Here is an 18,974-nt window from a genome sequence, read left to right as displayed (position 1 = left end):
TTTGAATGAACTCTTTATGTTTTAATTTGGAATAATTAATAAGTGACCAACATCATTAATTTCAACAAAGTTTAAATTTTTAGTACTATTATAAAGAAGATGCTGATTAGATTCCACGAGTCGTCGTCACTCACAGTCACCACTTCACTCCAACGCTCCACCTCCAAAAATCTAATTTTGAAGTCAATTTATTTACCATTGGCATATCAATGCGGCAGGCCTTATCCGCAATTCATTTAAACCCACGTTTTTTTCGTTGTTGCCAAGGCTTACAATGATCATGGGACAATAGTCTTTCTTGTCCGATTGTCTGGGGTTGCTCTATTTACTCATTTAGCTGCTGCCTTGGCCGATTGCAGCTGCCGCGATCATGGCTGCATTTGGGGTTTTAGCGATGATGGTCTTGAGTGTGTGTTTTGTGGTGGAGGGGAAGTACATGGTTTACAACACCTCGGCAGGCGTTGGGAAGATTAACGTGCATTTGGTTCCTCACACGCACGACGATGTTGGGTGGTTGAAGACTGTTGATCAATACTATGTTGGATCGAATAACTCCATCCAGGTAGTCTGATTCTTCTATACACGAATTGGGGTTTTTGAGTGTCTTGGTCTCAGTTGACTTAATTTGGTCAGAGCATTGTAGATTGTTACCGACTGAATAGTTCTAGTGGAATCTGTTGAGTTGAAGAAATGGACTAACTGATTCTAGATTGTACGTGTGTAGGGCGCGTGTGTGCATAATGTGTTGGATTCACTGATTCCAGCGCTGTTGGCTGATAAAAACCGGAAATTCATTTATGTCGAACAGGTATCAGTTTCATGAAGTATGAGCCGATTTATTTAGTTAACAACTTTATGAAAGCATTGCTTATAGTAGATGCTTTTATGTTGTGATAGGCGTTTTTTCAGCGGTGGTGGAGACAGCAGAGCGATGAAATGAAGGAGACGGTCAAGATGCTAGTTAGCTCGGGTCAACTTGAGTTCATGTATACTAATTTATATAAATTCTTATGAATATTTTATAACCAAAATAAAATTTTATGAAGGTAGTCGGTTGAACCGCTGTTTGTTTGCTTTCGAATAGTTTTGTTTTCGGGTGTTAGAAATATCACATTAGCGAGTAAGAATTTTAGTTCATAGTTTTATCTCTCATGTCCTCTTGAATCCGCATTTGCAGAAATGGTGGTATGTGCATGCACGATGAGGCTGCAGCTCATTACATTGATATGATAGACCAGACAACACTAGGCCACTGGTACATTAAACGGGACTTCAATGTCACTCCTAGAATTGGTTGGCAGATTGACCCGTTTGGTCATTCTTCTGTACAGGCTTATCTTTTGGGAGCAGAGGTACCATATTTTAGAATATGCACTCGTGTTTCTGAAGTTCTGACTTACATGTTCTCCAGCTCTTAATTTTTAATTGCAGAAGTAATGTATTCATAACATTATATAGTAGTAGTAGTATTTTCTTATCTAAGCTGAATTCTTCTTTTTTTGGGCTTCTAGGTGGGATTCGACGCTCTATACTTTGCACGAATTGATTACCAAGATAGAGCCAAGAGGAGTGCTGAGAAGAAGCTTGAGGTTATCTGGCAGGGTTCCAAAACTCGTGGTTCTTCCTCTCAGGTTGCAATAATTTCAGCATCATGTTATTTAACAATTCGATAAAAATTCTCAACTTTTTGACTTGGCTGTCTAATTTTCTTTTGATGATTTCAGATATTTACAGGTGCTTTTTATGCCGGAAATTATGAGCCTCCAACTGGTTTTTATTATGAAGTCAATGACGATTCCCCTATAGTACAGGTAACTTTTTGAGGACCATGTGTCGCCTGAATTTTTGGGTTATGCTGATACTGATATTTTCCAACTTTCATGACTGAAGGATGACATTGAGCTATTTGATTACAATGTTCAAGAACGTGTTGATGCTTTTGTAGCTGCTGCCTATTTTCAGGTGTGGTTTAACTTTCATGGCCGCCAAACTATCTATATCATGGCCTTTTTGTTGATGCATGTTTCCATGTTGTTATCTGCACCATGTTGGTTTCCTTTCTGTTTTTAGTTATTGTGATTTGAAACTATTCAAATAAGTGCATTCCTTCACAAATCATCTTTGTTTACTTCATAACTTCAATTGGTTTTGTTTGCAGGCTAATGTTACTCGTTCGAATCATATAATGTGGACTATGGGAACAGATTTCAAATATCAATACGCACATACATGGTTCAGGAATATGGACAAGCTCATACACTATGTGAATCAAGTTAGTATCTATAGAACATGTTCTATAATATGCTTCTCAATGGTGGATGAGTATTGGCAGAAATCTCCATATTTGAACTTCTTACTTACCTTCCCTTTTGCACTCTTAATCGTTTGTATACATGAAGATTTCGATTCTACTAAAAACCTAGTACATACGTGGGAGTGCATAAGTTTTCTTTATCGTTAATGAACAACCGGATATTGTTTTCTATGGAAGTATAAAGTTGCTAATGAATTGTTATTTCCAACAATTACTATATGAATAAAATTGATCTGTGTTTCTTTGTTTTCAATAATATGTATTTTCCGAGCCTTCTTGCAGGATGGCCGTGTCAATGCCTTATATTCGTCTCCATCCATATACACCGATGTGAAACATGCTCTGGATGAATCATGGCCTCCTAAACTTGACGACTACTTCCCGTGAGCTCAAAATTAAATATATGCGGTTTATGTATTGTTCTACTTCAGTTTTATAGTAACAAAATTAAGCTGTGTATCAGGTATGCTGACCGTATAGATGGTTACTGGACTGGATATTTTACGAGTAGGCCTACCAGTAAAGGCTTTATTAGAGAGCTGAGTGGCTACTATTTGGTATGCCAAAAACTCCTATATATGTGTCAGATTAAATTGTAAAGGATTTATATGAAATCTCAACCTTGCATACCTTATTAGGCAGCAAGACAGTTGGAGTTTTTTCGAGGAAGAAATAAATCCGGCCCTACAACTGACTCCTTAGCTGATGCTTTGGCAATAGTACAACATCATGATGCAGTTTCAGGTACTGCAAAGCAGCATGTTGCTGATGACTATGCAAAACGGCTTTCAATAGGTTATGAGGAGGTAAGGCTTTCCCCTGATATTATGAATCCTTCATCAGTAAAGTTGCTTGCCTCCACTTACTTTTTAGTAAAATCATTACCTTCTGTCTCTGAATCCATGCAGTCCAAGGATGTCGTAGCAACTTCCCTTGGTTGTCTAACACAATCACCATTGTCTTCAGAATGCAAAAGTCCTGTCACAAACTTCAACCAGGCAAGAACTCATGCACTTTCCTTTCTATCAGACCTTATCTTTTGTTGTTTACAAAAACATGGAGTCACTGAATTTTGTCTTTATTTCGACTTCTATTATGTTTCTGTCACTGTTTTACTTTTTGTTACTAGTTGGATATGATATTTTTCTTGTGGAACTAGTTATATGCATGAAATGTTTATTCATTTATTTACTGTTTTTTCAGTGCCCGCTGCTGAATATAAGTTATTGTCCTGCAACAGAAGTTGATCTTTCTGCTGGGAAAAAAATAGTAAGTTTTATATTGATTTGATCATGTGTCGATTAAATAAAATAATAATCACATGGCTACTTTTCACTGATATTCTAATTTAACTTGCTGGCTGTTATCCATCTGCAGGCAGTACTTGTTTATAACCCTCTGGGGTGGAAAAGAACATCTGTTGTCAGGATTCCCGTAAGCCTCTTGTGTTTGCTTTATTTTTTACTAAACTTATTAGTATGGTTTAATAAGATCTTGTTCATTTTCATTCTTGATGAACTTCGCACAGGTCATCAACGAGAATCTCTCCGTATCAGATTCTACTGGAAAATTGATTTTGTCACAGCTTCTTCCTATAGTTAATGCTTCATTATCCATGAGAAAATTCTATGCAAGTGCATATACAGGTGAATCGCCTTCGTCCGTTGCCAATTATTGGCTTGCTTTCACAGCAGTAGTTCCACCTTTGGGTTTCAGTACTTATGTGATCTCAAGTGGTCAATGTAAGCCTTATTTCTTATTTTTAAAGCAGTGAAATATAGTGCATTACTAATACTCACATGTTGCAATCTAGCTTCCGTTTCGACAAAATTTGTACCAAACTCCTTTGACACTGGTGGGATTGAAGTTGGACACGGCAATTTGAAGCTTATATACTCTGGAAAGGATGGCAAGCTTATGAAATACATTAATGGAAGAAACTCGGTAAGACATTCAGACAATGCCTTATATTTGTCATTTTCATCGAGTCTGATACACTAAAGGTCAAACATTACTGTTGTCTATTACTGGATATATTCTCGTGAATAATGTTAAATTGTGCAATTTTTGTTGAAGGTCAATGTGTCTCTGGAGCAATCCTATAGTTATTATGTTGGGAGTACTGATGAACTTCAGGTAATGCTTATGTGGTGTTAAGACTTCCCTCATAGAGTTGTTGCGTTGAGTACTTGAGGTTAATCTGTCGCATTCTTTACTGCCTGAAGGCTTCTGGAGCATATATTTTTCGGCCAAATGGCACATATACAATACAGTCTGAAGAAAAGGTATTGGTATTTCGTATAGTGCTACAGCTTTTACTGGTTTGAATTTGCAGAATCAATCTGTAATTATTCACATCATGCTGTAGATTCCACTTACAGTATTTAGAGGCCCACTTTATGATGAAGTTCATCAGAAATTTAGTTCATGGGTATATCAGGTATGTTTACAGATTAATATATACTTTTAGAGTGAATGACAATCCTCTCACACGTGAAACTTTTAATGAAGAATTGGGACCTCATGTTATGTAAGAATTTTTAGCTATATATTATAGAGTCATGATGCTTTCAAAAATATTTATGCAAAGCTCAAATTATGTTTTTGATTGACTGTTATGCATAGACTACAAGAGTTTACAAAGAGAAGGAACATGCTGAGGTTGAATTTACTGTAAGTTCTTATGTTATCAATCTGTTTAACTTTGTTATATATCAATCTGGGAATAGAAAAAAAGGATAGAAATCTCATATTAGAGACCCTATTACTTTTCCTCGATATTAGGTTGGACCCATACCCATAGATGATGGAAAGGGAAAAGAGATTGTGACTAAACTCAAAACCATGATAGGAAACAACAAAGCATTCTATACAGACTCTAATGGACGCGATTTTCTGGAACGGGTATGTATTTCTGCTGTTGAAGATTTAAGTAATATTCCCTCTGAAGTAAGTACATTCTTACTAATAGCTAATGTCAAAATTTATGCTGACATTGTAAGTTTTTCTGGCTCTGCTCAGATTCGAGACTACAGAACTGACTGGGACCTTCAAGTCAACCAACCAATTGCTGGAAATTACTACCCTGTATGTTTGCATTAAAGCCATCACACTCTACACCTTTTTCCCCTTTGTTTATATAGTTTTTTTTCAGCACTACATTTTTCCTTACAATGATAACTAGCACTTATCATGTTATGTTGTGATTCATGAATTAAAGCCTGATAATATGAAATCCATTAAGCTCATAGAAAGGATTTATCGAATCATATAAGATATATGAACCAATCTAGTAAAAGTCCTAGTTTTGTTGGATGTGGGTAGGAATATTCATGATTTCGTAAGGTTCATTTCACATCTATCTTGCTAAAACTTGCATTTCAGCCAAGCAATCTGAATGCACAATTTCCGCATCAGAAGTTTGAACCAGTCCAGAAAGCAAGTTTAAAGACCGATCTTGGTTCACCTTGGGCCATCTTATGTATATTTTCATTTTTCTTTCAGATCAATCTTGGAATTTACATCAAAGACGATAGCACAGAGATGTCAGTTTTGGTGGATCGGTCGGTTGGGGGATCAAGTATTATTGATGGTGAAGTCGAGATAATGCTGCACAGGTTAATCTGCTTCTCCTGCCCCCTATATAGACTTATTTCTATAGTTACTCAATTTTCTTTTGCCCCACCATTCCTTAGTTTCCTCTGTAGAAATAGTAATGATTTTTTCAACAAATGCATGCAATTTTATGATAGTAACATAAGGCATCATTTTGCAGGAGACTGCTACAGGATGATGGTAGAGGTGTTGACGAGGCTCTAAATGAAACCGTTTGTGCTCTTGATACATGCACGGGTTTAACTGTAAGTGAAAAAAATGCCTGCACAGATTACCATATCCTTGTTCAAGATGCCCCCTGTTATGTGAAGATGGATGTTTGCAGCCATTTATGTAAAATTGTTGGTGGAGTTGTTACTTCAGATACATCGAATATTATTCTGCTTCATTGTGCAACAAAATTCATCTAACATGTTCTAAAGAGAAGTGGAACAATAAGAAATGAAGATGATTGGATTGTGCGTGGTTTTCACTTTTCATGCCTAAAGATTTATCAATAATATTCAACACAGGTCCAAGGAAAGTACTATCTCAGATTTGATCCACTCGGAGAGGGATCCAAGTGGCGTCGATCGTTTGGACAAGAGATATACTCACCTTTCCTTCTGGCCTTCAGTGAGCAGGTAAAAGCCATGGCTAAGCTGTCCCTGTCACAGATTCTTCGACATTTTTGTGCTTGATATTGCGTTCGTATACACACAGGACGATAAGTGGACAAATTTTCCAACACCAACTTTTTCAGCCATGGATCCTTCTTACAGCCTACCTGATAACGTCGCTATTATAACACTCCAGGTAAAATCATCAAAAGAACAGAAGATTCTTGATATTTATATATACCAAAACATGAAGTAGTATTATGCAATACTTATTACTGTTCTTTTGTTACCTCAGGAGCTTCAAGATGGCGCTGTTCTCCTCCGTTTGGCACATCTATACGAGGTTCTGTGTTCATAAATCATGCACTAAGTTACTTCCCACTTTAGTGCACCTAATGATCCAATTCTTTTCCCTGCAAAATGCAGCTAGTTTTCTGGAAAAATAGCATCACTTTGTCTAACTTCATATACTGCTTTATTTCTTGTGTGGTATCAGGTTGGAGAGGACAAGGACTTATCTAGCTTGGCAACTGTGGAACTGAAGCGAGTTTTTCCACATCGGAAGGTGAAAGCAACATATATATATATATATATATATATAGGGAGATGATCAAAATAGGTATGTGTTTAAATCCAGAAATGCAGCCCAAATCTCAGCCATAGGATTAGATGATCTAATGGTCAATAATTAACACAAAACACGGAAGGTCATAATTAAGCAGTTTTATGTCATATTATAAGATTTGAGTTTAATGTCATGTTAAGATCATTTTAGGTCATACTTCGTTAGTATGACCTAAAAATAAACTAACTATGACCTAAAAATGTGCTTGGCATGACACTGTTTTGCGTTTCTGTATTTAAATTTGGTTTTGCATAGATCAAAACCCTATATATATATATATATATATATATATATATATAAATAAACCATACTATTGGCTGTTATTATCTGGACCACTTATTATCAAGTCATGGCCTTGAAATGTGCCTGACCTTTGAAATCACACACACAAAATGAAACAAGGAACTGCGCATGTCTCAGGCAATAACATTTTCGAACGCCTTTTTTTTGGCATATTCTGAAGATCACGGCATTTTAAAACGCCCCATAGTTCATGCCATAAGTTGATAATAACCCTTATCATCATGACTCACTTGCAATATTCTTTTTTATGATATGATCTATATTTTCCTTCAGATCAATAAAATCAAGGAAATGAGTCTATCTGCCAACCAAGAAAGAGCAGAAATGGAGAGGAAAAGACTGTCTTGGAAAGTAGAAGGCTCTGACACAGGACATCGCTCTGATTCCAGAGGGGCCCCTATAGATCCCGTGAAGTTGGTAGTTGAGCTCGCCCCCGTGGAAGTACGGACATTCATCCTCGACTTGGACCCAGATATCGTCCAGTACTCCACGAGGTGAATGAAGTGAATGTAGATGCATCATAAGGCTGAGAAGTTTCAGCTTTTTTTGTGGTGAGATGTGATAATTGTTGCTTTGTTTGTCTCCATCTCTCTATTGTTGTTGACGTGAGAAAACATGGATAAGTTTCTTGTGTTGTAATAAGGCCTTTTGTTGCTAAACTGAAAGTGTAAATTGTGTAATAACATGCCTTTTTTCATGCAGTGTATCAAGACGTCAAGATCAACAGTTAGTTAATTCAGTCAATATAAGTGATAACAACAAAAAAATTTGAGGGTGAAAAAAGCAACTTATCTCTCAAAAAAAAGGAAAAAAAAACAAGTTTAAGCAAAAAATTTGACGTTCGATTGAAGATTTATTTGTACTTTAATGCAATTTTCACTTAAAATAAAATGAAATCCCACAGTTGTTGAAAAATCTTGTAGTAATAAATGTGATTGCCCTCTTTCTGTTGAATTTGGTTAAGAAATGTTATGATGAAAGCAAAGAGTGATGTTCAAAATAAAATTCATGAAATTTTGAGTTGATGACCCTTTTTTCTTCACATTTTCATTGTTGCTAATATAGGGTGTAAATTGTTTTTAATAATCCTATTTATAAATTCTCTATCTAAGCAAATTGCGACCCGATCCGACCCGTCAACAGTAGAGGGAGACATCAAGTCATCAGCTTCGGCGTTACAAAACTGAACCCTTTCCCAAATCCGCTGCTGCTACCGCACCACCGGCGCACCGCAGCTTCTGCCGGAATATTCCACCATTTGCCCCTACTTTTCTCATAAACCATTAATCGGTGTCAGTCGGCCACCGAATCTCCAATTTAATTGATGGCGAAGGGAGACGACGTCGCTGGGATGGAAATCGATCAGAATTCATCCGCCTTGGATCAGATTAGTAACCCTAAATTCTCTATCAATGGTGCTTCCCTCTCCTTCTGTATGGCTCATTTTGTTTATGTGTGTGTGGATGAGTTTCCTTATTTTGGCTGTGAATTTCCCAGTGCTGCAGCTACTGAAATCAGCACAAATGCAGCACGGATTGCGATTTGGTGATTACGCTCGTTACAGGTAGTGCTAAGTTGTGTTTGTTTGGAAATTCAGTTTACTTGTGTAATGTACCTATTCGAGGTTTCCTGTTTGGTTGGGAAGAAGGTTTCTGAGCATTTTTGTATTGAAATTGATGTTATCATATATATTGATTTTGAATTCTCAGGCGGTACTGCACTGCACGTTTGCGGAGATTGTACAAGTCCTTGAAATTCACCCATGGCCGTGGAAAATATACCAAGAGAGCCATATCGTCATCTACTGTGACTGAAGTCAGGTACGTATGAAGGTCCTATTGCCTTTCTCAATGAGACAATCCCCTTGAGACCGGTGGATCCTCTTTAACGAGCTGATTGTGATACATACTTTTTGTTTTTTTTGGCCAAAAAGAAAAGCACTTTTCGAAAATATGATGTTCAGCCAGTTGCTGTGTTTGTTCATGGCTTTCCATTCAACATTAGATTTAAATATATTCTGAAGTAGGTGGATACTTTTCTTGCATGATGTAAGAGGATGCCCATGAAAGTAGTAGTCAATTACTGATGATAGTTATAAAGTTAAGATCATAAACAAGCTAAGGGTCTGCATAAACCTTCGCTGATCCTCCTATGGGCATCTAAGATGCTGCAGTTTTTTAATTACTCCCCCCATCCCTTGTTAAGTGAGGTGTTTCTTTTTTTGACGCATCATTTGTGAAAGTAATGTTTAGCTAGTTAATTGGTTAAAGAATGAAGTAGAGAATAAAGTAAGAGAGAAATAAAGTGTTGATTGTTGCTCAAAAAAGGAAAATACCTCTTATCTTGGATCGTCCCAAAAAAGAATCTGAATCACTTAACAAGGGACGGACGTAGCATAAACATGGAAAGAGATAAGTTTGTGCTCCTTCATTTTCTTCATCTTCAAGCATGGAATGAAAACTAATTTTCTCCCTATATTCTCTTAGTTTATGACGGAAGGGATCAGCTAAGGCATTTCTTAAGACATTTGCTGCTACACCAATAATAAATTGACATGTGTATACTCTTTGAAAAAGTGAAAAATAAATTAAATCCTATGTGTCATCTCTTCCTCCTCTCACTCACACACTCCGCTGAATTCAACATTCATTTCATCTTCCCCACAACTCTCCACCTTTTGAACATCATATTACCGCCGGTAAAAAGCCAAAGCGCCACCTCTGCCTCTCTCTCACCCCCCTTCCAAACTAACGTTTTCCCCTACTTCTCCCTGCCGATAACCTTCTCCAGTCCACCACCACCTCTCAAATCACCTACAATTCGTCTCGCTGATTCAATCTCCACCAAATAACAGCTGCTCTCCCCACCGCCGCCTGAACTGGTTGCTCAGATTCTTCTTCTGTCACCCTTCATCACACCGGGAATCCCAGTGCAATCCTCCGTCCGTCCGTCCGTTGTCCTCAGAGAGGCTTGCCCTCGTCGCTGCCACCAACGACGACTTCCTCCTCGATATATCATAACCCCTAAGTTTCGGTCTGCTCTCGAGAAGTTGGACGCTTGGACTGCAACTTGCCTCCTTGCCGCTGGTGCACCGCCGGCCAATGTTATCAATCTCGTATGGCGGCTTATGGCGGTTTGCCTAAAAATCGCCACAGGGATATGGCGGGCGTATTAGTATGGCGGATATAGCGGTCAAAAATTAAATAAATAAAGTAATACTTATATATTTATATATAATTCAAATATTAAAAATTATTTAAAATATAGCATCTAATACACTTTAAACAATTAATAAAGCATAATATACCACTCTAACCACCAAGTTTCTTGCATAATTCCCTATTCCTAAATGCAGTACACACGCAATGTTGTCAAATGTCGGATATGGCGGTGCTATGGCAGCGACATGGTGCTATGGCGTTTCCACCACCGAACGCCATGCCATAGCGCCATGGCGCCGCCATATCAGCTATTTGATAACATTGCCGCCGGCTCAGCTGGAGTTTTAGAGAGATTTGTGGGGAAGATGCCAAAATGAAGTTCAATTCGGCAAGAGTTTGTGAGGAAGATGCATAGGGAGTTGTAGGGGAAGATGAAATGAATGTTGAATTCAGCGGAGTAGTTGAGTGAGAGGAGGAAGAGATGCCGCATAGGATTTAATTTATTTTTCATTTTTTCAAAGAGTATATACATGTCAATTTATTATTGGTGTAACAGTAAATGTCTTAAGAAATGCCTTAGCTGATCCCTTCCGAGTTTATGAGGCTCTTTGAATTTGTTCTAGGTTTCTTCATTTGGTTCTATATGCTGCTGAAAGAGCATGGAGCCATGCAATGGAAAAAAAAACTTTACCAGATGGCCCAAATGCTCGTCAGAGGATCTACCTCATTGGCAGGCTAAGGAAGGCCGTAAAATGGGCTACCCAGTTTCAAGAGCTGTGTGCCATCAAGGGAGACTCGAGAACATCTCTGGAAGCTGAGGTGTGAATCAGATCTTTTACTCAGAAGCTATTATTATATTTTCCCACTAAATTTCAGATTTTTTGTTTTTTCCTACTATAATGATACATTAACGAATCCTGTACAACTGCTGTGACTCTTGGCTTGTTAGCCTTCAGTTAGACTGTTTTCTTTAAAGATGTTTCATCTTTTCGATTAGTTGATATTGAAAAACGGTCTTGTAGCAAATATAGCCAGTAGTTCTTTCTCCTTTTGATTACTCTCTGTAAACATGAAAAAGCTTGTGGAGATATGATAGAGTATATTTTTTTGTGGCTCCACGAGCCGTTTCAAGAACATTTTAAGATAAATTGGTCAAATAGTTATTATATCAGGTTTGAGCTCTTGTCCGAAAATTTCTCTTTTTAGAAAAGAAGTTGGGTTAAGAAAAGAAGGGCTGGAAAAATTCTTGAAATGTTTTCAGTTGGTAATGTCCTGAGTTTTAGGAATCACTTGTTATGTTCTCTTCCAAGCAGTGTAGACCACAGATCCTTTCACAATATTTCTTAATAATTTTGTTTTTCGGTCAGCGTTCAAAGTTAAGTCTGTAGTGGATGCTTAGAGTTTTACAAAAATATGACATTTTCTTATGGGGAACCTTTTTATTTGGTCTTTATTATCCAGGCTTATGCCTCTTATATGAAAGGGAGCCTGTTATTTGAGCAAGATGAACACTGGGACATTGCGCTTAAGTGCTTCAAAAGTGCCAGGTACATTTTTATCTCTAATGAGTTTCTGGATAAAGAAAATTAAATTAATGGCTCTTCTTTTGACTAATAAGTGAACTTAATGGCATGTTTTTTGGTAGTTGATCATCTTCTACTGCTTCATTAAAAAATCTGAACTTTCCCAGAAAAGGCAGTACTTGTTGATGGCTAACGTACTTCGTTTTGACAGGGCCGTTTATGAGGAACTTGGAAAGTATGGAGATCTAGAGAACCAAGTTTTATGCCGGGAGCGGGTTGAGGAACTTGAGCCTAGCATAAGATATTGTCTGCACAAAGTTGGGGAGTCAAATATAAAGACTTCTGAACTAGTCCAGATAGGAGAAATGGAAGGGCCTGCTCTGGACCTTTTTAAGGCTAAATTAGAGGTGAGTCTGTTTCATCAAGTAGAGGTAGCATACAATATATATTTGATAACTGCTAGTGAAGCACACCCCAATCTTCTCAAAGCAGAGTGTTCTGTCCTTATCAAGTTTTCTATCCTTACTACATTGCCTATTCCATGGATTGTTATAGATAATTTATCTTAATTTTCCATCATCACCAGGCGGTCATGGCCGAAGCTCGATCTCAACAGGCGGCATCGTTGACTGAATTTCATTGGCTTGGTCACAGATTTCCTGTATCAAATGCAAAGATTCGGGTCGCCATACTCAAAGGTACATGCCTTTTATTATAAGGCCTTGGCTCATAGTGTTTTAGGTGTGGTTCTGCCCTCCCAAGTTCACACCCAACTTGGTTAGGATTTGTTAATGTGTAAAATTCTTAGTGGACTTGAGCGAGCAAATGCCTTAGTAAGCTGAACTGCACTGTACATTAGCTCTACTATGGTCCAAGAAATGTTACCTTTGACCTTAATGTTTTGATTTCCCTTTCGGGTTAAAACAGTGTTGTCAAAAACGCGACTGGGGCGCGCTCGGGGCGCGGGGCGCCATGATCGAGGCCGGCTTCGCCCCAACATGGGTGAGCCGAGCGAGATACGTGGGGCGCCGTCGGGGCGCGCTCTGGGCGGTTGGAGCGCCTTCGGGGCGGTCGGGGAAACTAGAGGATAAAAAGGGCTGGAACTTAAATTTCTTAAGTTGCAGAGAAATGGTTTCCCGTGTCTTGAGGAAGAAGAAGATATACATGACAATAAAAATAATACTTATTATAATCATTATTTAATTTAACTTGTTTGAGTTATTTTCTTGGAAAATGTACCAGACTCTGACATAAATTAAAAGCGTGCCTGTAGGTAAACTTTTCGGTCTCTACTTTGACAGAAATTAAGACGCATACTTATATTGAGTAGTTTCAATATTATTTAAAATTAAAACTAATTAATTTTATTTTCTAGTACTCCAGTAGCACCTTTTTTTGTTGTTGATTTTTATTGTTAGTTTCAATTTTCTAGTTCTTCCAATCTGTTTATTTTTAATTTAATTATGCTAAACAAAATATTTTTTTGTTTATATTTTATGAAATATTGAGAATAAGAAAAAGAATTTATAATTTTTTAAGTTCAATCATGCAAAAAAATACTCCATTCATCTCAATTTACCATTTTTAGGTCTCCCACTTTAAGAGTTCCGGTTAGAATATTACATAAATGATAATAGGTCTCACATTTCACTAACATTTTCCTACTCACATTTTATTATAAAACTAATATAGTATAAAAAAGGACCCACATTCCAATGTCAAAATTGAACTTTAAATTGATTATAATTCCTCCAATAATTCTTTTCTATCCCATGTCAAAATTGAACTTTTAAAATATTTTTTTCCTGTTATGTAAATATAAGTATTTATATTATAGTGAATTATCTTTAATCATTATTATTACTAATATATAAATAATAAATAATTTTGCTCCCCGATTCGTGGGTCCCTCGCCCCGCGACCCGGGGTGTAGCCTCATCGCCCCGGACCGACCCGCGACCCTAACAACACTGGGTTAAATGCAGCAAATGACACAACCTTTACCCTAAATTGCTATAACAACGCGACTTTGGAAATGTTTTAATTACAACAATGCAGTTTACTTTTTTTAACTGCATGCACTGTGAAAACGACTTCTTTTGAAAAAAATGTAGATGTTGTATTGCAAAAGCTTAAAAGATGATGATGTAGTTGCAATATTGTAGAAATTGGGTCAGTGCTATAATTGCAAATTGCGTCATCCTTTCTTTTCCTGCCTGATACATAATGGCATGATAGGAATAGGAAGGCTAAAGTGAGTTGTGTGTTTGGCTGTTATATAAACATGATCAAGTCATGCATCTGGGGACTGGTATGGTGAGCCCTCATATATTGTGCAATTATGGATGATCATATTTCCTGGGGTTCAATAACTCAGTTAGTTACTGGATTCTCCTAGTACTGCTCTCACAATGTGTTTTACATCTTTTAGTAGCCATTTTATCAGCCTAGGTTTTTTAAAAATTTCCTGCTGTGGTTGAACTTAGGCGGTCACAGTTTTTAAAAGGTGAATACTCATAGTGCAAGTTTTAGCCTTGTGTTTGTGAAGCTTATAGTTGCATGTTTGTATGTATTTGCGTTTGCTGTATAGCTCTGTTATGAATGTGCAGCAGTAATGGCAGTTAGATTTTACCTGGTTCTGTCACTGCTTCTTTGATTATACTCGTGAATTCTTAAACTTGCACATACCATATCTCAAACCCTCTTGCTTGACTTTATTTGATCAGCCCAGGAACTGGAGAAAGATACTAATGGTCCAGGAGCAGATTCAGTACCCGCAGAGAAAAAACTAGCCATATTTGACAAAATATTTGCTGCTTATAGTGAAGCCAGGAGCTGCATAAGGAATGACTTGGTGAGTTGGGCTTTAGTTATGAAGTTTCTGTTTACCCTATGTACTTTCTATGAGAAACAGTTTTATGAATTATGGAGGCGGAATATTGGCAGAAGGCATTTTTTTCCTGAAAGAGAAGGAAACATAAATTAGGGTATATAAGGTGAGTTTGACAGTATTTTTCTGCTGTAGGCTAACACAGGTAATTCTGAGAGCATTAAGGATGACCTGAGTGGCCTTGATAAAGCTATTGGTGCTGTCTTAGGAGAGAGAACAATTGAGCGTAATCAGTTGCTTGTGCAAATTGCAAAGAATAAGCTCAGTAAGGTTCGTGATGACAAAAATGAAAAGGTTACAAAACCTGAAGAGCTTGTCCGGCTATATGATCTCCTGCTACAGGTGAGAGTACCTAGAGACTGACACTATCTTCATATTAGTATTAACATTAAGTTTCATAAAGCTAACCAGCTTCTTCAAACAGAATGCTACTGATCTTTCTGATCTGGTTAGTTCGGGTAGAGACCGAAAACCAGAAGAAGTGGCTCTCAGTGAAGAATGTGAACTGAAAAGTTTAGTTTTCCGAGCAGAAAGGTTTGGCCCTTGTAATGTTTTGGAGTCCATATTCCCAACGGCTTATGTTTCATGCTGCTTTAGTTCCACTTCAGTGGCCAGAAAATTAATTTTAATTCTAGAAATTTTCTGCCTCTCCTCATAAAGTAAAAATGATACACCACTTAATTGTAATATGCTAATACTATACCACCCTCAACTCTAGCAGTTCAGAAATTTGTTGTTTATGAAACCATTTCACATTTGTAGTTGAGTAATTATTGGCTTATGAGATAATAGTCATATCTCATTCACCAGATTTAGCTTTTCTTATTTACTTGTTTCTTATGTGGTACAAATAGTATACATAGATCTTTTTGCATAGCATCTTCGAGATCCCTGGTTAACGAACCTGCTGTATATGCTTACCTCAACTTTGTCTGTGAATGGCATCCTCTGGGTATTGATCTATTCGTCACTTTCCTGTAGGTGCTTTTACTTGGCAAAATCTTATAGTTTGGCTGGTAAGAGGGTAGAAGCATATGTTTTGTTCTGCAGAGCTCGTTCCTTAGCTGACGATGCTCTTAAGAAGCTTCAGAGTTCGGCCAATGCTGATCAGGTGCTTGCATTCTCTACTAACTCAGTATACTCCTTTTCACTGCTAGCTGACAATATGTTACCTTTACTCATGCTTCCATTGTAGCCAAAACTCCTTACAGTTAAATGGAAACACTGTTCTTTAATCATAAGATGACCAACTTAGATAATATATCAGTTTTCCATTTACAGTCCATAATTTGTTTGAACATTTCGTTGCAATGTGATCAGTGCAATTTGCTTGAATCTAGTAAGACACACATATTTGAATCCCTACTTTGGGACATCATTTCTGACTTGAGCACAATTTAATTTATTACAGGTTGCTATCAAGGAACTGAAGATGCTTTACAATGATTGTCGATCCAACATTTGTATAGAACATGCAACAGGAGTTATGGAGGAGGAGAAGGCTCCAGAAAATCTCTCTGAAAAGGTCTCAAGTATCTCATTAACAGGAAATTATAAGAAGGTATGTAGCATAACTTTCCTTGGATTTTAATCTAGAAACTAGTTGATGATTTTGAGATTCTGGTATAATCTTCTTTACGCTAGCTTGTTGGCCAGAGGACTTGTAGGTTATCTTTTTGGCCTATGTTTAGCTGAACGAATTTGTTAAATCAATTAGTTTAATACTAAACTTTTAGCAACTAGAAATTTTCAATATAGCATAATATATTGGTTTCTTTGATAACTTCCCTTAATAAGCTCACCTAGTTATTTGCCTAACACTACCATCTCCTGCAACCCTGAATTAATGAGATTCCATATTCAATTGCATATTTGGATCGTGATCAGTGTTGCATCCATAAACAAAACAAAAACTGAAAAAGTGGTCCTTGGTCTTTAGCTTGGCTTAAGTTTTTCATCTGCAATTTTGTGACAATTCCACAAGTAACTAGGGATGGAAATAGGACCTGATAGATCCAACACGACCAAGAATCTTTCCATTCGCATATATATATATATATATATATATATATATATATATATATATATATATATATATACTAGGTTCATCTTGTCTAAATTTATTTAATAAAATGTTTGTGTTGTGATTCTACTACAATAACCAACTAAGAGCAAAATTAAGGATTAATTTCTTTGGCTGGTCTCTAGTATGGGTTGGGATGCGTCCGAGTCCAGACTGAAGTGGATTTTCTCATGTTTGAGTGGACCTGTCGTACAATTTAGGGATGGTTGTTTTTTTTCTTCTAAAACTATCACCACCTTGAGATGACTCTTTTTTATGTTTAACTCTGTTTGCTTCAGCTTGAAAAGCTGCTTATGGAGAACCTAGAGAATTACGAATCAGCTGTTGGTGACCCGACCACAAAATCAACCCCATATATCTCAGTCTTCCCGCCTGCCTTTCAAGCAGTCCTGCGCAATCCAGTTATCATGGATCTCGCCTACAACTCAATTGACTTCCCGTTACTGGAGAACAGGATGAAGAAAGACAAGAAAAGTTTACTTAGTAGGTTTTGGGGATGAGTTTCATTTACATTTCGTCTGGATTATAGAGGTCTACGTACAAAATCTAGATTTTGGCCCTTCTTACTTCGACTTTAACTTGGAAATTTTGACTTATCAAGCTGTAAAAGAACTTGTGTATGGGTAATGCTAATTTGCGAATACACATTCAAGAAACTGAGTTTTTAGTTGGGGCTGAAATTTAGCAAAATATACAATATGTAACAAAGACCATTTTCTCATATGCTTGTGGATCTTTCCTGCTGTCTGTGGGAAAACTTACGTGGATTATTAGGTAAGTTTAAATCTTGATTTCTTACTAGCTACCACATGAGGAAAGTTTCAAGAAATTTACCACATGAGGAAAGTTTCAAGGTAAATATCGTGTTCGTTGCACTTGGTAAACTAGTATGATACTTCCCAATTCAACTCAAACATTTTTTCATGCGTTGGTCATCGAAATGTAGCTGCTAATATGCATATATTTAAATATATTCTGAAAAGGATTGGAAAAAAACAGAGACAAGGATCGAAATAGGAAAATATTCCTACCTTTATTGTGCGTGGAGAAAATGGGTGGACCTAAATAGAGCGATTTCACGAGATATGTATTACATGTAAGGCGTGTAATGGAGATGGATGGGATAGTTGTGTCTGTGATATTGATTAACCATTATACCCTTTTAGTTCATGCAAATGATAAAGAATGGAGGCCTCTTTTCCATTTAAAAGAGTAAGGTTTACCCACATAAATATGTGGAGTGACCACACAAGTAAGGATGCTTCATCCTTAAAAGGCAAATATAATTAGGTGGGAGTTAGATAAATTATCATTACCCTTTGTGGACCATCAACCAATATATAATAAATTCCATTACATGATTCAATTATTCTCCTTTTCATTTTTCATCAACACTACGCAAATTGGTTGGGCGTCCTTGTACTATATTTGAACCAACCAACACTACGTTTGGAGGTTAGTCCAATTCTGTAAATGCAGGTAAAGCACCTGTAATAATGGAGTGCTCATTTCAGTTGGAAGAAGAAGGCAGAAGAAGGAAGCTCGGCTTTGAGCTGGAACTAGCCGAGAAGGGAGTTCGGTTTTTGAGCCGAGAAGGGAGTTCGGTTTTGAGCCGAGAAGGGAGTTCGGTCTTGAGCCGAGAAGGAAGAAGCAACCTAGAGAAACTAGCCGTTGGAGCAGCAGTTAGTTAGCTGAGATGTAGCGGTTATTCTTCTTGTTTTCTTGATTCTTGTTGTAGTTAGTTAGTAGCAGTTGCTACTTGATTGTAGAGCTTTAAATAGCTCATAAACCATGTATGTAGTTAGTAGTTTAATCAATAAAGAGTTTTCCAGTTTCTCTCCAAGATTATCATCTTCAATAC

At 37.2% G+C, this 18,974-nt stretch overlaps 2 protein-coding genes across 3 annotated transcripts; both read left to right on the top strand.

The window, feature by feature from the left end:
• The first annotated feature begins 118 nt into the window (after nucleotides 1-118).
• LOC121748558 (probable alpha-mannosidase At5g13980) lies at nucleotides 119-8,162 on the top strand. 2 transcript variants are annotated; one of them, XM_042142989.1, is made up of 29 exons: nucleotides 119-562; nucleotides 725-808; nucleotides 898-986; nucleotides 1,178-1,352; nucleotides 1,512-1,631; nucleotides 1,725-1,811; nucleotides 1,891-1,962; nucleotides 2,159-2,272; nucleotides 2,597-2,697; nucleotides 2,778-2,871; nucleotides 2,953-3,120; nucleotides 3,223-3,312; nucleotides 3,518-3,583; nucleotides 3,692-3,748; nucleotides 3,843-4,056; nucleotides 4,128-4,258; nucleotides 4,391-4,450; nucleotides 4,540-4,599; nucleotides 4,683-4,754; nucleotides 4,940-4,987; nucleotides 5,099-5,218; nucleotides 5,336-5,401; nucleotides 5,819-5,931; nucleotides 6,090-6,174; nucleotides 6,442-6,552; nucleotides 6,632-6,724; nucleotides 6,824-6,871; nucleotides 7,025-7,093; nucleotides 7,730-8,162. In XM_042142989.1, exons 1-29 carry the CDS (start codon nucleotides 371-373, stop codon nucleotides 7,952-7,954), a joined length of 3,024 nt encoding a protein of 1,007 aa, XP_041998923.1. In that variant the 5' UTR covers nucleotides 119-370; the 3' UTR covers nucleotides 7,955-8,162. The 2 variants fall into 2 exon arrangements, with proteins under 2 accessions (XP_041998923.1, XP_041998925.1); XM_042142991.1 differs by having other exon boundaries at nucleotides 7,025-7,147; nucleotides 7,730-7,764.
• Nucleotides 8,163-8,566: 404 nt separating this feature from the next.
• Nucleotides 8,567-17,883, top strand: LOC121748559 (signal recognition particle subunit SRP68-like). The gene is made up of 13 exons (XM_042142992.1): nucleotides 8,567-8,871; nucleotides 8,954-9,020; nucleotides 9,166-9,276; nucleotides 11,241-11,436; nucleotides 12,079-12,164; nucleotides 12,352-12,547; nucleotides 12,727-12,838; nucleotides 14,867-14,994; nucleotides 15,166-15,372; nucleotides 15,455-15,564; nucleotides 16,012-16,141; nucleotides 16,442-16,591; nucleotides 17,392-17,883. The coding sequence occupies exons 1-13, from the start codon at nucleotides 8,781-8,783 to the stop codon at nucleotides 17,611-17,613; spliced, it is 1,806 nt and encodes a 601-aa protein (XP_041998926.1). The 5' UTR covers nucleotides 8,567-8,780; the 3' UTR covers nucleotides 17,614-17,883.
• Nucleotides 17,884-18,974: the final 1,091 nt, after the last annotated feature.

This window comes from Salvia splendens, chromosome 9, assembly GCF_004379255.2.
Source record: "Salvia splendens isolate huo1 chromosome 9, SspV2, whole genome shotgun sequence".
In the NCBI taxonomy this organism is placed as follows: Eukaryota; Viridiplantae; Streptophyta; class Magnoliopsida; order Lamiales; family Lamiaceae; genus Salvia; species Salvia splendens.
Note: the sequence above shows the minus strand (reverse complement) of the source record. Positions and strands in the feature narration are given on the sequence as shown.

Coding starts and splice junctions, on each gene's coding strand:
- LOC121748558 (XM_042142989.1), top strand. CDS start 371: ATGGCTGCATTTGGGGTTTTAGCGATGATGGTCTTGAGTGTGTGTTTT. Junction 4,451..4,539: donor GGAGTACTGATGAACTTCAG/GTAATGCTTATG, acceptor TACTGCCTGAAG/GCTTCTGGAGCATATATTTT. Junction 4,600..4,682: donor CAATACAGTCTGAAGAAAAG/GTATTGGTATTT, acceptor ATCATGCTGTAG/ATTCCACTTACAGTATTTAG.
- LOC121748559 (XM_042142992.1), top strand. CDS start 8,781: ATGGCGAAGGGAGACGACGTCGCTGGGATGGAAATCGATCAGAATTCA. Junction 8,872..8,953: donor CCCTAAATTCTCTATCAATG/GTGCTTCCCTCT, acceptor TGAATTTCCCAG/TGCTGCAGCTACTGAAATCA. Junction 15,373..15,454: donor TATATGATCTCCTGCTACAG/GTGAGAGTACCT, acceptor TTCTTCAAACAG/AATGCTACTGATCTTTCTGA.